Source organism: Babylonia areolata, chromosome 35 (genome assembly GCF_041734735.1).
Source record: "Babylonia areolata isolate BAREFJ2019XMU chromosome 35, ASM4173473v1, whole genome shotgun sequence".
Lineage (NCBI taxonomy): Eukaryota > Metazoa > Mollusca > Gastropoda > Neogastropoda > Buccinidae > Babylonia > Babylonia areolata.
Window position 1 is genome coordinate 235001 of NC_134910.1, and position 18408 is coordinate 253408.

The window sequence follows — 18408 nt, forward strand, 5'->3', positions numbered from 1 at the left end:
ATGAGACCTTGAGATTCATCCGCCAACGCCGACCCCGCCTTCAGTGCAAAGGACGGATCAGTGAGCAGGGTGAGAGGGTTTGGTCATTGTTACATCACGTCTCTCTCTGTCTCTCTCTGTCTCTCTCTCTCTGTGACTCTCTGTCTCTCTGTCAGGCTGTCTCTATCTCTCTGTCTCTGTCTCTCTCTGTGTGTCTCTGTGTCTCTCTGTCTTCCCCCCCCCTCCCCGCCCCTCTCTCTCTCTCTCTCGCCCCTTCTCTCTCTCTCCCCTTCTCTCTCTCACTCTCCCTTCTCTCTCTCTCCCTCTCCCTCTCTCTCTCTCTCTCTCTCTCTCTCTCTCTCTCTGAACTATTCAAAATGTTCGAAGCCCAGATTCAGCCCATTTTAACATGCGGGGCCAAACGGCTAATCACATTGTTATTGAAAGAGTGCACATGCTCGCCATTAAACGCTTACTGAATATCAGCATAAAGACACCAAGTGCACTTGTGTACTCTGAAACCGGTAGATACCCATCAGTTGTACATTCAAACCTTTACAAAATGTATTAGATAAAACTCACCAGGATGGATGAAAATCGTATCCCTACGTATCCTACAAAATGCTCTGTGCCCTTCGCTTTGTCAAAAGACAGATTTCAATTATGTTCCTCGTTTCACTTGAACAACTGTATGACGTTCCAAAATATTTAAATACAGTCAGATACCCTGTTTTAAGGAAACATTTAACAAAAGTAAGACTTGGTGTGCCGTAGCTGAAACCACATTATTTAGGATACTCAAAGAATAGAGAAAATGTTTATTGTTCATTTTGTCCTGGAACAGAAGAATCTGAATTACATTTTATCTTGGTGTGTGCCCAGTGTAAACCCATACGTGAATTGTACATTCTAGAAAAATACTATGTCCGTCCAAACGCGTTCAAATTAACTTTGCTTCTTTCCGATTCAAGATTAAGTTTACCACTCGCTTTATTTCTGTCTAAAGCATTTGCTCTCAAAGCAGTTGACGCAAAATGTTTGAACACACATTAATATGTTTGACATTTTTGTATGTCCACATGCACTTGTTTGTGTGTGTGTGTGTGTGTGTGTGTGTGTGGTGTGTGTGGGTGTGGGTGTGGTGTGGTGTGGTGTGGTGTGGTGTGTGTGTGTGTGTACAATTGTTCCTTTCATTGCTTTGTTACCGTGCCCCCCTTGTCCAATGACAGTCTGTGTAACATTTCACCCTGCCCTCCTTGTCCAATGACGAACTGTGTAACATTTCACCCTGCCACCCCCCTCTACACACACACACACACACGCGCGCGCGCGCGCGCACATCCCCTCCTTGTCCAATGGCAATGATGTGGATTGGCTCTTGCCTTTTGATATATCACCCAATACATAACTTGTCATGATCCCTTTAGTGCCGTGGTTTTAAGACACCTCATTCACACCTGTCATGCCAACGCTCAGCTTCCATCAGATTGACATGAGCTTACCCTCAGCCAGGCCAACAGCAAAGTGAGAGCTGTATGATCAATGGTTTCTCATTTGCAATTGAAAGTCATTTACAGCTTCGTCTTTTGTGAAGGACTCTGACTCTCAAACTAGGAGGCAATATTCCATTGGCTCTTAGTGCTGCTGCCTTGGGGGCTAGCTGGCCTTTGGGAACCATCCCAATGCCAACTGTCCTAAAACCCTCTTGGCCGAGAGAGTTGGGGTGTAACTTGGCCAGACACTATCCCAAACACTCATTGAAAGCAACAGATAAATCATCATTACCAGAGACCCAAACACTCATTGAAAGCAACAGATAAATCAACATTACCAGAGACCCAAACACTCATTGAAAGCAACAGATAAATCAACATTACCAGAGACCCAAACACTCATTGAAAGCAACAGATAAATCAACATTACCAGAGACCCAAACACACTCCCGAAGCAACAGATAAATCATCATTACCAGAGACCCAAACACACTACCAAAGCAACAGATAAATCAACATTACCAGAGACCCAAACACTCTCAGTGAAAGCAACAGATAAATCATCATTACCAGAGACCCAAACACTCATTGAAAGCAACAGATAAATCAACATTACCAGAGACCCAAACACTCATTGAAAGCAACAGATAAATCATCATTACCAGAGACCCAAACACACTCCCAAAGCAACAGATAAATCAACATTACCAGAGACCCAAACACTCATTGAAAGCAACAGATAAATCAACATTACCAGAGACCCAAACACTCTACCAAAACAACAGATAAATCAACATTACCAGAGACCCAAACACTCTACCAAAGCAACAGATAAATCATCATTACCAGAGACCCAAACACTCATTGAAAGCAACAGATAAATCAACATTACCAGAGACCCAAACACTCTACCAAAGCAACAGATAAATCAACATTACCAGAGACCCAAACACTCTCCCAAAACAACAGATAAATCATCATTACCAGAGACCCAAACACTCTCCCAAAACAACAGATAAATCAACATTACCAGAGACCCAAACACTCTACCAAAGCAACAGATAAATCATCATTACCAGAGACCCAAACACTCTACCAAAGCAACAGATAAATCAACATTACCAGAGACCCAAACACTCTACCAAAGCAACAGATAAATCATCATTACCAGAGACCCAAACACTCACAAAGCAACAGATAAATCAACATTACCAGACACCCAAACACTCACAAAGCAACAGATAAATCAACATTACCAGACACCCAAACACTCTCCCCAAACAACAGATAAATCATCATTAGCAGAGACCCAAACACTCTCCCAAAACAACAGCTAAATCATTATTACCAGAGACCCAAACACATTCCCGAAGCAACAGATAAATCATCATTACCAGAGACCCAAACGTTCACTGAAAGCAAAAGATGAATCATCATTACCAGAGACCCAAACACTCTCCCAAAGCAACAGATAAATCAACATTACCAGAGACCCAAACACTCTCCCAAAGCAACAGATAAATCAACATTACCAGAGAGGCATACACTCTCATTGAAAGCAACAGATAAATCATCATTACCAGAGACCCAAACACTCTCATTGAAAGCAACAGATAAATCAACATTACCAGAGACCCAAACACTCATTGAAAGCAACAGATAAATCATCATTACCAGAGACCCAAACACTCATTGAAAGCAACAGCTAAATCATTATTACCAGAGACCCAAACACATTCCCGAAGCAACAGATAAATCAACATTACCAGAGACCCAAACACTCTACCAAAGCAACAGATAAATCAACATTAGCAGAGACCCAAACACACCAAAACAACAGATAAATCAACATTACCAGAGACCCAAACACTCTACCAAAGCAACAGATAAATCAACATTAGCAGAGACCCAAACACACCAAAACAACAGATAAATCAACATTAGCAGAGACCCAAACACTCTCCCAAAACAACAGATAAATCAACATTAGCAGAGACCCAAACACTCTACCAAAGCAACAGATAAATCAACATTAGCAGAGACCCAAACACTCTCCCAAAACAACAGATAAATCAACATTAGCAGAGACCCAAACACTCTCCCAAAACAACAGATAAATCAACATTACCAGAGACCCAAACACGCCCAAAGCAACAGATAAATCAACATTAGCAGAGACCCAAACACTCTCCCAAAGCAACAGATAAATCAACATTACCAGAGACCCAAACACTCATTGAAAGCAACAGATAAATCAACATTACCAGAGACCCAAACACTCTACCAAAGCAACAGATAAATCAACATTACCAGAGACCCAAACACTCTACCAAAGCAACAGATAAATCATCATTACCAGAGACCCAAACACTCTCCCAAAACAACAGACATATCATTACCAGACACCCAAACACTCTCCCCAAACAACAGACATATCTTTACCAGAGACCCAAACATTCTCAGTGAAAGCAACACACTCCCGAAGCAATATGTAAATAAAAAGTAAAAACGAGTGGGGTGACAGAGTATGGGAGGTGGACTTCAGTGAACTGATTATACAATTATTTAATATATGGTAGCTTAAAAAATATATATATAATAATAATAATATTTTTGTGAAATAAAGATTAAAAAAATTAAAAAGGCGGACGTAGAATTCTGCCACCATTTCAGCGCTCGCCACTTCAGACCGAAATTCTGATCAGAAATGAGCTTTTCGTGATGAAACTGAAAATGTATCATGTGATACCGACAGGTTCACCTCTCGCTCCTCCCTCTGTGCAGGTTCTCGTCGAGGAAGAAGAGACAGCACAGCTAAAGGGAGAGAAGAGAGCGAGGAAGAGGAAGGAAGAATTGTAGAGTTCTCTCCCCCAAGCGCAAATCGTCGGGTGGCTGAAGATGGTTTTCCACTTGCAGGTTTGTGATTTTATACCTTGTGTGACTGTCTGAATGTCGCGCGCGCGCGTGTGTGTGTGTGTGCGCGTGCGCGCGTGCGTGCGTGCGTGCGTGGTGTGAGTGTGTGTGTGTAGGGGCCGGGGTAGGTCCACTGAGCTTAACTTTTACATGAAAGTATTAGTGTTAATCCTCTATAATTTCTTGATGAAAACAGATGTTGAATCAATGTTTAATTGCGAATTTCGTTCTGTAAAGTGTGATGATGATTTTTTTGGTAAGTGTGATTATTTCAGGGGTTCTTTGTTTGTTTGTTTGTTTGTTTGCAACTGCAGCAGAGGTGACTGACAACGCCAGGACAATAAAATTATTTGTAAGCTGGGTAGTAGAGACATGGTGTCCGAGTTGAAGCTTTAATCAGTTTCCAACAGTTTGTCCTGGTATCTGTGCCTTGTTGATGTGGGTTGTTTTGCACGTGCTCAGTGCATGCTGCTGCACACGGGACCCCAGTTTTTCCTTTCATCCGAAAACGTCTCATGTGGCAGCCCACTATGACCATCAGAACAGCAGAGGAGGCAACTGCTGTTCCGACTATTTGGGCTGGAATTTGATTATTGTGGAGAGTGTCTTGCCCAAGTTACATCCCCACTCTCTTGGCCAAGAGGGTTTTAGGACAGTCGGCGTTGGGATGGTTCCCAAAGGCCAACTAGCACTAAGAGTTTTTGAGACTCATAGTCCTTCACAAAAGACTTAGCTGTAAATGATTTCCCATTGACTGGAGAAACCATTGATAACATGATACAGTTCTCACTTTGCTGTTGGCACAAATGTAAACTTATGTCAGTCTGATATCACGTACAGGCTGGTGAACACAACGTGTTTTTGTTGGGCTTTGTGTGTGTGTGGTTTTTTTTGTGGGGGGCGGGGGGGGGTTGTGTGTGTGTGTGTGTTTTGTTTTTTTGGGGGGGTTTGTGTTGTTTTTTTTTGGGGGGGTGTGGGGGGAGTTATTCTTCTTCTTCCATGTGAGTATCCACAATCATCAGGGTGATTTCGCGATACGATTATGATCGAGGTCCCATGGGCGAATGGTAACAACAACAACAACAACAAAACTACACTTGACCCAGCCAGTCAAGACCCGTTCAGCTGAGTCAGCAGGAACTCCTAAACCTGAGGCCTTGTTGACTTGGACCGTCCATGCACTGGACCTGGGGCCTTGTTGACTTGGACCATCCATGCACTGGACCTGGGGCCTTGTTGACTTGGACCATCCATGCACTGGACCTGGGGCCTTGTTGACTTGGACCATCCATGCACTGGACCTGGGGCCTTGTTGACTTGGACCATCCATGCACTGGACCTGGGGCCTTGTTGACTTGGACCATCCATGCACTGGACCTAGGGCCTTGTTGACTTGGACCATCCATGCACTGGACCTGGGGCCTTGTTGACTTGGACCATCCATGCACTGGACCTGGGGCCTTGTTGACTTGGACCATCCATGCACTGGACCTGGGGCCTTGTTGACTTGGACCATCCATGCACTGGACCTGGGGCCTTGTTGACTTGGACCATCCATGCACTGGACCTAGGGCCTTGTTGACTTGGACCAGACAGGACCATACATGAACATTGTAACAGGGTGGCCAGTCTTTCATGTCAGCCATTATTGACAGTCAGTATTGCCACCGCCATTTTATACCGGCGGATGTTTGTGAAATATCGAAACGACAGCTTGCCGAAGTCTCAGTTTCACATTAAAACAGGGTGTCAAACTAACCAATGTTTGTTTCACAATAAACAGGGTGTCAAATTTACCGATGTTTCAGTTTCACATTAAAACAGGGTGTCAAACTAACCGATGTTTCAGTTTCACATTAAAACAGGGTGTCAAACTAACCGATGTTTCAGTTTCACATTAAAACAGGGTGTCAAACTAACCAATGTTTCAGTTTCACATTAAAACAGGGTGTCAAACTAACCGATGTTTCAGTTTCACATTAAAACAGGGTGTCAAACTAACCAATGTTTCAGTTTCACAATAAACAGGGTATCAAATTTACCGATGTTTCAGTTTCACAATAAACAGTTTCACAATAAACAGGGTGTCAAACTTACCAATGTTCCAGTTTCACAATAAAATAGGGTGGCAAACTTACCGATGTTCCAGTTTCACAATAAACAGGGTGTCAAACTTACCAATGTTCCAGTTTCACAATAAAACAGGGTGTCAAACTTACCAATGTTCCAGTTTCACAATAAACAGGGTGTCAAACTTACCAATGTTCCAATTTCACAATAAAACAGGGTGTCAAACTTACCAATGTTCCAGTTTCACAATAAAACAGGGTGTCAAACTTACCAATGTTCCAATTTCACAATAAAACAGGGTGTCAAACTTACCAATGTTCCAGTTTCACAATAAAACAGGGTGTCAAACTTACCAATGTTCCAGTTTCACAATAGAGGGGGGACAACCATGTGCACTGGTCCACACACGCTGCGCCACATTGGCATAGGGGTTTTTTTACGTGCAGACGTCCAGTCAGGCCGTGAGAGGCTACCAGTTACTGCAGCGGGCAGATAAACATATGAGGGACAGAGAGACAGAGACAGATAGAGACAGAGACATACAGACGGAGACAGAGAGAGAGGGACACACACACACACACACACACACACACACACACACACACACACACACACACACACTGACAAAGAGAGTGAGACAGACAGACAGAGATAGAAAGAGACAGGCGGAGAGAGAGAGAAGAAAAAAAAAGACAGAGACGGAGACAGACAGAGAGGAACACACACACACACACACACACACACACACACACACACACACACACACACACTGTCACACACACACACACACACACACACACACACACACACACACACACACACACACACTGTGTCTGAAGCCAGGGTACAACCTGCAGTGTTGTGTCCCCCAGCCCCGCCCCTCCACAACACCAGCCGCCAGCCGCCCCGCCCAGCACGACCCGGGGACACACAGAAAGCACACCCCGCCCACATCCCGCCCCTGGCCGTCACGAAAGACAACCCCTCAGACAGCTTCGCGGCACATCCAGCCTTATCTCCCATGGAGTCTAGCGGAACCACCTACACGCCCAAGTCGTCGACCAGCACTGGCCATATATGGAAGTTTCCGGCGCCAGACTACGAGAATCGGCCGCTTTCGGACAAACACGCCGTGCAGTCACTTTCTGATCTGGACAACAGACTGGAGAGTTTACATGAGTAAGATAAGATAAGATCAGTTAAAGTAAATTAAAGTAAGATAACTGAGGTCAGGTAAGATAAGATAAGAATAGAATAACTTTATTATCTCGTGAAGTGAAATTACATCAGCTATGGCAAGAAAAAAAACGCAGACAGTTGCTCAGCACAAAAAACATTAAACATTACTTGATCAAAAAGCAGCAAATGACAAATATATGACATTCATATAAAAACACACACGCATGCACGCACACACACACACACACACACAGTTGCACACTGGCTTTTCAGAATTTAAAAAGTGAATTGAACGTGGTATAAATGTCTTCTGAGCTGTGGATTTCAAAGTTTGTGGCGTCCTCCTGATGGCAGAAGATCTTAATGCTTGGCTAAGACATGGCTGACGTCAGTTGCTATCTGCCTGGCTTCGTCGGGTCGTAATGCTTGGCTAAGACATGGCTGACGTCAGTTGCTATCTGCCTGGCTTTGTCGGGTCGTAATGCTTGGCTAAGACATAGCTATCGTCAGTTGCTGTCTGCCTGGCTTTGTCGGGTCGTAATGCTTGGCTAAGACATAGCTGACGTCAGTTGCTATCTGCCTGGCTTTGTCGGGTCTTAATGCTTGGCTAAGACATGGCTGACGTCAGTTGCTATCTGCCTGGCTTTGTCAGGTCTTAATGCTTGGCTAAGACATGGCTGACGTCAGTTGCTATCTGCCTGGCTTTGTCGGGTCTTAATGCTTGGTTAAGACATAGCTATCGTCAGTTGCTATATGCCTGGCTTTGTTGGGTCGTAATGCTTGGCTAAGACATAGCTGACGTCAGTTGCTGTCTGCCTGGCTTTGTGACACACTCACTGCTCATACACCTCGTGCCTTTACTGACTTGTGTCTAGGCTCCCACACGTCTACTGCACACATGTATCAGCTATACATCACTCACAGCATGTTAGATCCTAGTCTACTGCACACATGTATCAGCTATACATCACTCACAGCATGTTAGATCCTAGTCTACTGCACACATGTATCAGCTATACATCACTCAAAGCATGTTATATCTAAGTCTACTGCACACATGTATCAGCTATACATCACTCAAAGCATGTTATATCTAAGTCTACTGCACACATGTATCAGCTATACATCACTCAAAGCATGTTATATCTAAGTCTACTGCACACATGTATCAGCTATACATCACTCAAAGCATGTTATATCTAAGTCTACTGCACACATGTATCAGCTATACATCACTCAAAGCATGTTAGATCCTAGTCTACTGCACACATGTATCAGCTGTACATCACTCACAGCATGTTATATCTAAGTCTACTGCACACATGTATCAGCTATACATCACTCACAGCATGTTATATCTAAGTCTACTGCACACATGTATCAGGTGTACATCACTCAAAGCATGTTAGATCTAAGTCTACTGCACACATGTATCAGCTATACATCACTCAAAGCATGTTAGATCTAAGTCTACTGCACACATGTATCAGCTATACATCACTCACAGCATGTTATATCTAAGTCTACTGCACACATGTATCAGCTATACATCACTCAAAGCATGTTAGATCTAAGTCTACTGCACACATGTATCAGCTGTACATCACTCACAGCATGTTATATCTAAGTCTACTGCACACATGTATCAGCTGTACATCACTCACAGCATGTTATATCTAAGTCTACTGCACACATGTATCAGCTGTACATCACTCACAGCATGTTATATCTAAGTCTACTGCACACATGTATCAGCTGTACATCACTCAAAGCATGTTATATCTAAGTCTACTGCACACATGTATCAGCTGTACATCACTCAAAGCATGTTATATCTAAGTCTACTGCACACATGTATCAGCTATACATCACTCAAAGCATGTTATATCTAAGTCTACTGCACACATGTATCAGCTGTACATCACTCAAAGCATGTTAGATCCTAGTCTACTGCACACATGTATCAGCTATACATCACTCAAAGCATGTTATATCTAAGTCTACTGCACACATGTATCAGCTATACATCACTCAAAGCATGTTATATCTAAGTCTACTGCACACATGTATCAGCTATACATCACTCAAAGCATGTTATATCTAAGTCTACTGCACACATGTATCAGCTATACATCACTCAAAGCATGTTAGATCTAAGTCTACTGCACACATGTATCAGCTATACATCACTCAAAGCATGTTAGATCCCAGGGGAGAGAAAGAGTAGCTGAGGGAGAAACAGTGGACAAAAAGAGAATTTGTATTTGTATTACTCTTTTTGTCACAACAGATTTCTCTGTTCTAGGGGGAAAGACAGACACACAGTGCCCCCTGAAGACAGACACAGACACACAGTGCCCCCTGAAGACAGACACACAGTGCCCCCTGAAGACAGACACACAGTGCCCCCTGAAGACAGACACACAGTGCCCCCTGAAGACAGACACAGACAGACAGTGCCCCCTGAAGACAGACACACAGTGCCCCCTGAAGACAGACACAGACAGACAGTGCCCCCTGAAGACAGACACACAGTGCCCCCTGAAGACAGACACAGACACACAGTGCCCCCTGAAGACAGACACAGACACACAGTGCCCCCTGAAGACACACACAGTGCCCCCTGAAGACAGACACAGACACACAGTGCCCCTTAAAGACAGACAGACAGTGCCCCCTGAAGACAGACACAGACACACAGTGCCCCCTGAAGACAGACACACAGTGCCCCCTGAAGACAGACACAGACAGACAGTGCCCCCTGAAGACAGACACAGACACACAGTGCCCCCTGAAGACAGACACAGACACACAGTGCCCCCTGAAGACTCACACAGTGCCCCCTGAAGACACACACAGTGCCCCCTGAAGACAGACACAGACACACAGTGCCCCCTGAAGACAGACACACAGTGCCCCCTGAAGACAGACACACAGTGCCCCCTGAAGACAGACACAGACACACAGTGCCCCCTGAAGACAGACACACAGTGCCCCCTGAAGACAGACACAGACACACAGTGCCCCCTGAAGACAGACACACAGTGCCCCCTGAAGACACACACAGACACACAGTGCCCCCTGAAGACACACACAGCCACACAGTGCCCCTTAAAGACAGACACACAGTGCCCCCTGAAGACAGACACACAGTGCCCCCTGAAGACAGACACAGACACACAGTGCCCCCTGAAGACAGACACACAGTGCCCCCTGAAGACACACACAGCCACACAGTGCCCCTTAAAGACAGACACACAGTGCCCCCTGAAGACAGACACACAGTGCCCCCTGAAGACAGACACAGACACACAGTGCCCCCTGAAGACAGACACACAGTGCCCCCTGAAGACAGACACACAGTGCCCCCTGAAGACAGACACACAGTGCCCCCTGAAGACAGACACAGACACACAGTGCCCCCTGAAGACAGACACAGACACACAGTGCCCCCTGAAGACAGACACAGACACACAGTGCCCCCTGAAGACAGACACACAGTGCCCCCTGAAGACAGACACACAGTGCCCCCTGAAGACAGACACACAGTGCCCCCTGAAGACAGACACAGACATACAGTGCCCCCTGAAGACAGACACAGACACACAGTGCCCCTTGAAGACAGACACACAGTGCCCCCTGAAGACAGACACACAGTGCCCCCTGAAGACAGACACAGACACACAGTGCCCCTTGAAGACAGACACACAGTGCCCCCTGAAGACAGACACAGACACACAGTGCCCCCTGAAGACAGACACAGACACACAGTGCCCCCTGAAGACAGACACACAGTGCCCCCTGAAGACAGACACAGACACACAGTGCCCCCTGAAGACAGACACAGACACACAGTGCCCCTTGAAGACAGACACACAGTGCCCCCTGAAGACAGACACACAGTGCCCCCTGAAGACAGACACACAGTGCCCCCTGAAGACAGACACAGACACACAGTGCCCCCTGAAGACAGACACAGACACACAGTGCCCCTTGAAGACAGACACACAGTGCCCCCTGAAGACAGACACACAGTGCCCCCTGAAGACAGACACACAGTGCCCCCTGAAGACAGACACAGACACACAGTGCCCCCTGAAGACAGACACACAGTGCCCCCTGAAGACAGACACACAGTGCCCCCTGAAGACAGACACAGACACACAGTGCCCCCTGAAGACAGACACACAGTGCCCCCTGAAGACAGACACACAGTGCCCCCTGAAGACAGACACAGACACACAGTGCCCCTTGAAGACAGACACACAGTGTCCCCTGAAGACAGACACAGACACACAGTGCCCCCTGAAGACAGACACACAGTGCCCCCTGAAGACAGACACACAGTGCCCCCTGAAGACAGACACACAGTGCCCCCTGAAGACAGACACACACACAGTGCCCCCTGAAGACACACACACAGTGCCCCCTGAAGACAGACACAGACACACAGTGCCCCCTGAAGACAGACACAGACACACAGTGCCCCCTGAAGACAGACACACAGTGTCCCCTGAAGACAGACACACAGTGCCCCCTGAAGACAGACACACAGTGCCCCCTGAAGACAGACACACAGTGCCCCTTGAAGACAGACACACAGTGCCCCCTGAAGACAGACACACAGTGCCCCCTGAAGACAGACATACAGTGCCCCCTGAAGACAGACACACAGTGCCCCCTGAAGACAGACACAGACACACAGTGCCCCCTGAAGACAGACACACAGTGCCCCCTGAAGACAGACACACAGTGCCCCCTGAAGACAGACACAGACACACAGTGCCCCCTGAAGACAGACACACAGTGCCCCCTGAAGACAGACACACAGTGCCCCCTGAAGACAGACACAGACAGACAGTGCCCCTTAAAGACAGACAGACAGTGCCCCTTAAAGACAGACACACAGTGCCCCTTGAAGACAGACACACAGTGCCCCCTGAAGACAGACACACAGTGCCCCCTGAAGACAGACACACAGTGCCCCCTGAAGACAGACACAGACACACAGTGCCCCTTGAAGACAGACACACAGTGCCCCCTGAAGACAGACACACAGTGCCCCCTGAAGACAGACACACAGTGCCCCCTGAAGACAGACACAGACAGACAGTGCCCCTTGAAGACAGACACACAGTGCCCCTTGAAGACAGACACACAGTGCCCCCTGAAGACAGACACAGACACACAGTGCCCCCTGAAGACAGACACAGACACACAGTGCCCCCTGAAGACAGACACAGACACACAGTGCCCCCTGAAGACAGACACACAGTGCCCCCTGAAGACAGACACAGACAGTGCCCCTTAAAGACAGACAGACAGTGCCCCTTGAACACAGACACAGACACACAGTGCCCCCTGAAGACAGACACACAGTGCCCCCTGAAGACAGACACAGACACACAGTGCCCCCTGAAGACAGACACACAGTGTCCCCTGAAGACAGACACACAGTGCCCCCTGAAGACAGACACACAGTGCCCCCTGAAGACAGACACACAGTGTCCCCTGAAGACAGACACACAGTGCCCCCTGAAGACAGACACAGACACACAGTGCCCCTTGAAGACAGACACACAGTGCCCCCTGAAGACAGACACAGACACACAGTGCCCCCTGAAGACAGACACAGACACACAGTGCCCCTTGAAGACAGACATACAGTGCCCCCTGAAGACAGACACACAGTGCCCCCTGAAGACAGACACAGACACACAGTGCCCCTTGAAGACAGACACACAGTGCCCCCTGAAGACAGACACAGACACACAGTGCCCCCTGAAGACAGACACACAGTGCCCCCTGAAGACAGACACAGACACACAGTGCCCCCTGAAGACAGACACAGACACACAGTGCCCCTTGAAGACAGACACAGACACACAGTGCCCCTTGAAGACAGACACACAGTGCCCCCTGAAGACAGACACACAGTGCCCCCTGAAGACAGACACACAGTGCCCCTTGAAGACAGACACAGACACACAGTGCCCCCTGAAGACAGACACAGACACACAGTGCCCCTTGAAGACAGACACACAGTGCCCCCTGAAGACAGACACACAGTGCCCCCTGAAGACAGACACACAGTGCCCCCTGAAGACAGACACAGACACACAGTGCCCCCTGAAGACAGACACACAGTGCCCCCTGAAGACAGACACACAGTGCCCCCTGAAGACAGACACACAGTGCCCCCTGAAGACAGACACAGACACACAGTGCCCCCTGAAGACAGACACACAGTGCCCCCTGAAGACAGACACACAGTGCCCCCTGAAGACAGACACAGACACACAGTGCCCCTTGAAGACAGACACACAGTGTCCCCTGAAGACAGACACAGACACACAGTGCCCCCTGAAGACAGACACACAGTGCCCCCTGAAGACAGACACACAGTGCCCCCTGAAGACACACACACAGTGCCCCCTGAAGACAGACACAGACACACAGTGCCCCCTGAAGACAGACACACAGTGCCCCCTGAAGACAGACACAGACACACAGTGCCCCCTGAAGACAGACACACAGTGTCCCCTGAAGACAGACACACAGTGCCCCCTGAAGACAGACACACAGTGTCCCCTGAAGACAGACACACAGTGCCCCCTGAAGACAGACACACAGTGCCCCCTGAAGACAGACACAGACACACAGTGCCCCCTGAAGACAGACACACAGTGCCCCCTGAAGACAGACACAGACACACAGTGCCCCCTGAAGACAGACACACAGTGCCCCTTGAAGACAGACACACGGTGCCCCCTGAAGACAGACACACAGTGCCCCCTGAAGACAGACATACAGTGCCCCCTGAAGACAGACACACAGTGCCCCCTGAAGACAGACACAGACACACAGTGCCCCCTGAAGACAGACACACAGTGCCCCCTGAAGACAGACACACAGTGCCCCCTGAAGACAGACACAGACACACAGTGCCCCCTGAAGACAGACACACAGTGTCCCCTGAAGACAGACACACAGTGCCCCCTGAAGACAGACACACAGTGTCCCCTGAAGACAGACACACAGTGCCCCCTGAAGACAGAAACACAGTGCCCCCTGAAGACAGACACAGACACACAGTGCCCCCTGAAGACAGACACACAGTGCCCCCTGAAGACAGACACAGACACACAGTGCCCCCTGAAGACAGACACACAGTGCCCCCTGAAGACAGACACACAGTGCCCCCTGAAGACAGACACAGACACACAGTGCCCCCTGAAGACAGACACACAGTGCCCCCTGAAGACAGACACACAGTGCCCCCTGAAGACAGACACACAGTGCCCCCTGAAGACAGACACAGACAGACAGTGCCCCTTGAAGACAGACACACAGTGCCCCCTGAAGACAGACACACAGTGCCCCCTGAAGACAGACACAGACAGACAGTGCCCCTTAAAGACAGACAGACAGTGCCCCCTGAAGACAGACACACAGTGCCCCCTGAAGACAGACACACAGTGCCCCCTGAAGACAGACACAGACAGACAGTGCCCCTTAAAGACAGACAGACAGTGCCCCTTGAACACAGACACAGACACACAGTGCCCCTTGAAGACAGACACACAGTGCCCCCTGAAGACAGACACACAGTGCCCCCTGAAGACAGACACAGACACACAGTGCCCCTTGAAGACAGACACACAGTGCCCCCTGAAGACAGACACACAGTGCCCCCTGAAGACAGACACACAGTGCCCCCTGAAGACAGACACAGACACACAGTGCCCCCTGAAGACAGACACACAGTGCCCCCTGAAGACAGACACACAGTGCCCCCTGAAGACAGACACAGACACACAGTGCCCCCTGAAGACAGACACACAGTGCCCCCTGAAGACAGACACAGACAGACAGTGCCCCTTAAAGACAGACAGACAGTGCCCCTTGAACACAGACACAGACACACAGTGCCCCCTGAAGACAGACACACAGTGCCCCCTGAAGACAGACACAGACACACAGTGCCCCCTGAAGACAGACACACAGTGCCCCCTGAAGACAGACACAGACACACAGTGCCCCCTGAAGACAGACACACAGTGCCCCCTGAAGACAGACACACAGTGCCCCCTGAAGACAGACACACAGTGTCCCCTGAAGACAGACACACAGTGCCCCCTGAAGACAGACACACAGTGTCCCCTGAAGACAGACACACAGTGCCCCCTGAAGACAGACACAGACACACAGTGCCCCTTGAAGACAGACACACAGTGCCCCCTGAAGACAGACACAGACACACAGTGCCCCCTGAAGACAGACACACAGTGCCCCCTGAAGACAGACACAGACACACAGTGCCCCCTGAAGACAGACACAGACACACAGTGCCCCCTGAAGACAGACACACAGTGCCCCCTGAAGACAGACACACAGTGCCCCCTGAAGACAGACACACAGTGCCCCCTGAAGACAGACACAGACACACAGTTCCCCTTGAAGACAGACACACAGTGTCCCCTGAAGACAGACACAGACACACAGTGCCCCCTGAAGACAGACACACAGTGCCCCCTGAAGACAGACACACAGTGCCCCCTGAAGACAGACACACAGTGCCCCCTGAAGACAGACACAGACACACAGTGCCCCCTGAAGACAGACACACAGTGCCCCCTGAAGACAGACACAGACAGACAGTGCCCCTTAAAGACAGACAGACAGTGCCCCTTAAAGACAGACAGACAGTGCCCCTTAAAGACAGACACACAGTGCCCCTTAAAGACAGACACACAGTGGCCCCTGAAGACAGACACACAGTGCCCCTTGGAGGGAAGACAGCCATCCACCGGTGCATCTGGTTACAATAAAACATGGCAGAAATTTCTGAGTTGAACACATCCTCCAACTGATCTGTTAGTTTGTTGTGTTGTTGTTTTGTTGTTGTTGTGTTTTCTAATGTCATGACCCTTATTTCAATACTTTCTTTCCAGTCATTTCATTTCATACTCTGACATAGTTCCATAATTATCACTTTTTACTCCTTGACTTGCATTGACCAACTACAGACTGATTTACGCTTCAGCAAAAGAAAGAAAGAGAGAGAGAGGGAGGAACAGGGGTCGGATGACTAAGACTGACGTAACGCACTAACTTAGTGCACTGACCAGCCTTGAACTAATAGAACTGACGTGAAGAGTACAAGTTCATAACTGATGACAATTCTGTGCAACACACTTAATTAAATAATTTGCAGTATAGTTGAGCTGTGGTTACTGTTTCTTCGTGATATAATTATTCTGCTCTTTTTTTTCTCAGTTATTTTCCTTCATGATATAATCATTGTGCTCTTTTTCTTTGGTTATATTTCCTTCATGATATAATCATTGTGCTCTTTTTTCTTTGGTTATTTTTCCTTCATGATATAATCATTGTGCTCTTTTCTTCGGTTACATTTCCTTCATGATATAATCATTGTGCTCTTTTTTCTTTGGTTATTTTTCCTTCATGATATAATCATTGTGCTCTTTTTTCCTCGGTTATTTTTCCTTCATGATATAATCATTGTGCTCTTTTTTCCTCGGTTACATTTTCTTTGTGTTATAATTTTTTTTCTCTTTTTTTTTCTCCTCCAGACGCATGCATAAGCTGGAGAGCGACCTGTTCACCACAGTTGATTCCATCCTCAGTCTTCTCGGCCAGAAGCCAAGGGTCACACGGGATTCCGCAGACTTCGACCTGCCACCTGCTGGCGTCAGCAGGGAAGACAAATCCAAGGGCAAGGGCACAGCACTCCAGAACTCATGCCACGAAACGAAGAGATTGTTCCCCAGTGTGGACAGTACAGCCAGACGATGTTAACTCCTCCTGCAAGGGTGGCACGAAGTGTGTGAATGTGAAGAGCATACAGCTTCACCCACCACCCCCTTTTGAAACAGCTTCAGTTCAGTGGAGCCAGATATTTGGAATAAGTTATCAGAACAATGGCTCCACCCACCCCCTTTTCAAACGGCTTCAGTTCAATGGAGCCACATATTTGGAATAAGTTATCAGAACAATGGCTCCACCCACCCCCTTTTGAAACGGCTTCAGTTCAATGGAGCCACATATTTGGAATAAGTTATCAGAACAATGGCTCCACCCACCCCCTTTTCAAACGGCTTCAGTTCAATGGAGCCACATATTTGGAATAAGTTATCAGAACAATGCCTCCACCCACCCCCTTTTCAAACGGCTTCAGTTCAATGGAGCCACATATTTGGAATAAGTTATCAGAACAATGGCTCCACCCAGCCCCTTTTCAAACGGCTTCAGTTCAATGGAGCCACATATTTGGAATAAGTTATCAGAACAATGGCTCCACCCACCCCCTTTTCAAATGGCCTCAGTTCAATGGAGCCAGATATTTGGAATAAGTTATCAGAGCAATGGCTCCACCCACCCCCTTTTCAAATGGCCTCAGTTCAATGGAGCCAGATATTTGGAATAAGTTATCAGAGCAATGGCTCCACCCAGCCCCTTTTCAAACGGCTTCAGTTCAATGGAGCCAGATATTTGGAATAAGTTATCAGAACAATGGCTCCACCCACCCCCTTTTCAAACGGCTTCAGTTCAATGGAGCCACATATTTGGAATAAGTTATCAGAACAATGGCTCCACCCACCCCCTTTTGAAACAGCTTCAGTTCAGTGGAACCAGATATTTGGAATAAATTATCAGAGCAATGGCTCCACCTACCACCCCCTCAGAACAATGGCTCCACCACCACCCCCTTTTTGTTGTCGTGCTGGCTAGCAATAATTGCACAGTAGCT

The 18408-nt window shown here is 47.8% G+C and overlaps 1 protein-coding gene across 1 annotated transcript in view; it reads left to right on the forward strand.

Annotated features, from left to right (window-relative positions):
- Positions 1–17846, forward strand: part of LOC143277903 (voltage-gated inwardly rectifying potassium channel KCNH6-like) — a 196335-nt gene extending 178489 nt beyond the window's left edge. Inside the window, exons 12-15 of the mRNA XM_076582870.1 lie at positions 1–69; positions 4257–4388; positions 7328–7634; positions 17231–17846. The exon at positions 1–69 is cut by the window's left edge and continues 40 nt beyond it. Of these exons, the coding sequence (XP_076438985.1) occupies positions 1–69; positions 4257–4388; positions 7328–7634; positions 17231–17456 (734 nt within the window). The 3' untranslated portion in view covers positions 17457–17846. The remainder of the gene's footprint in view (positions 70–4256; positions 4389–7327; positions 7635–17230) is intronic.
- The last annotated feature ends 562 nt before the right edge of the window (positions 17847–18408 follow it).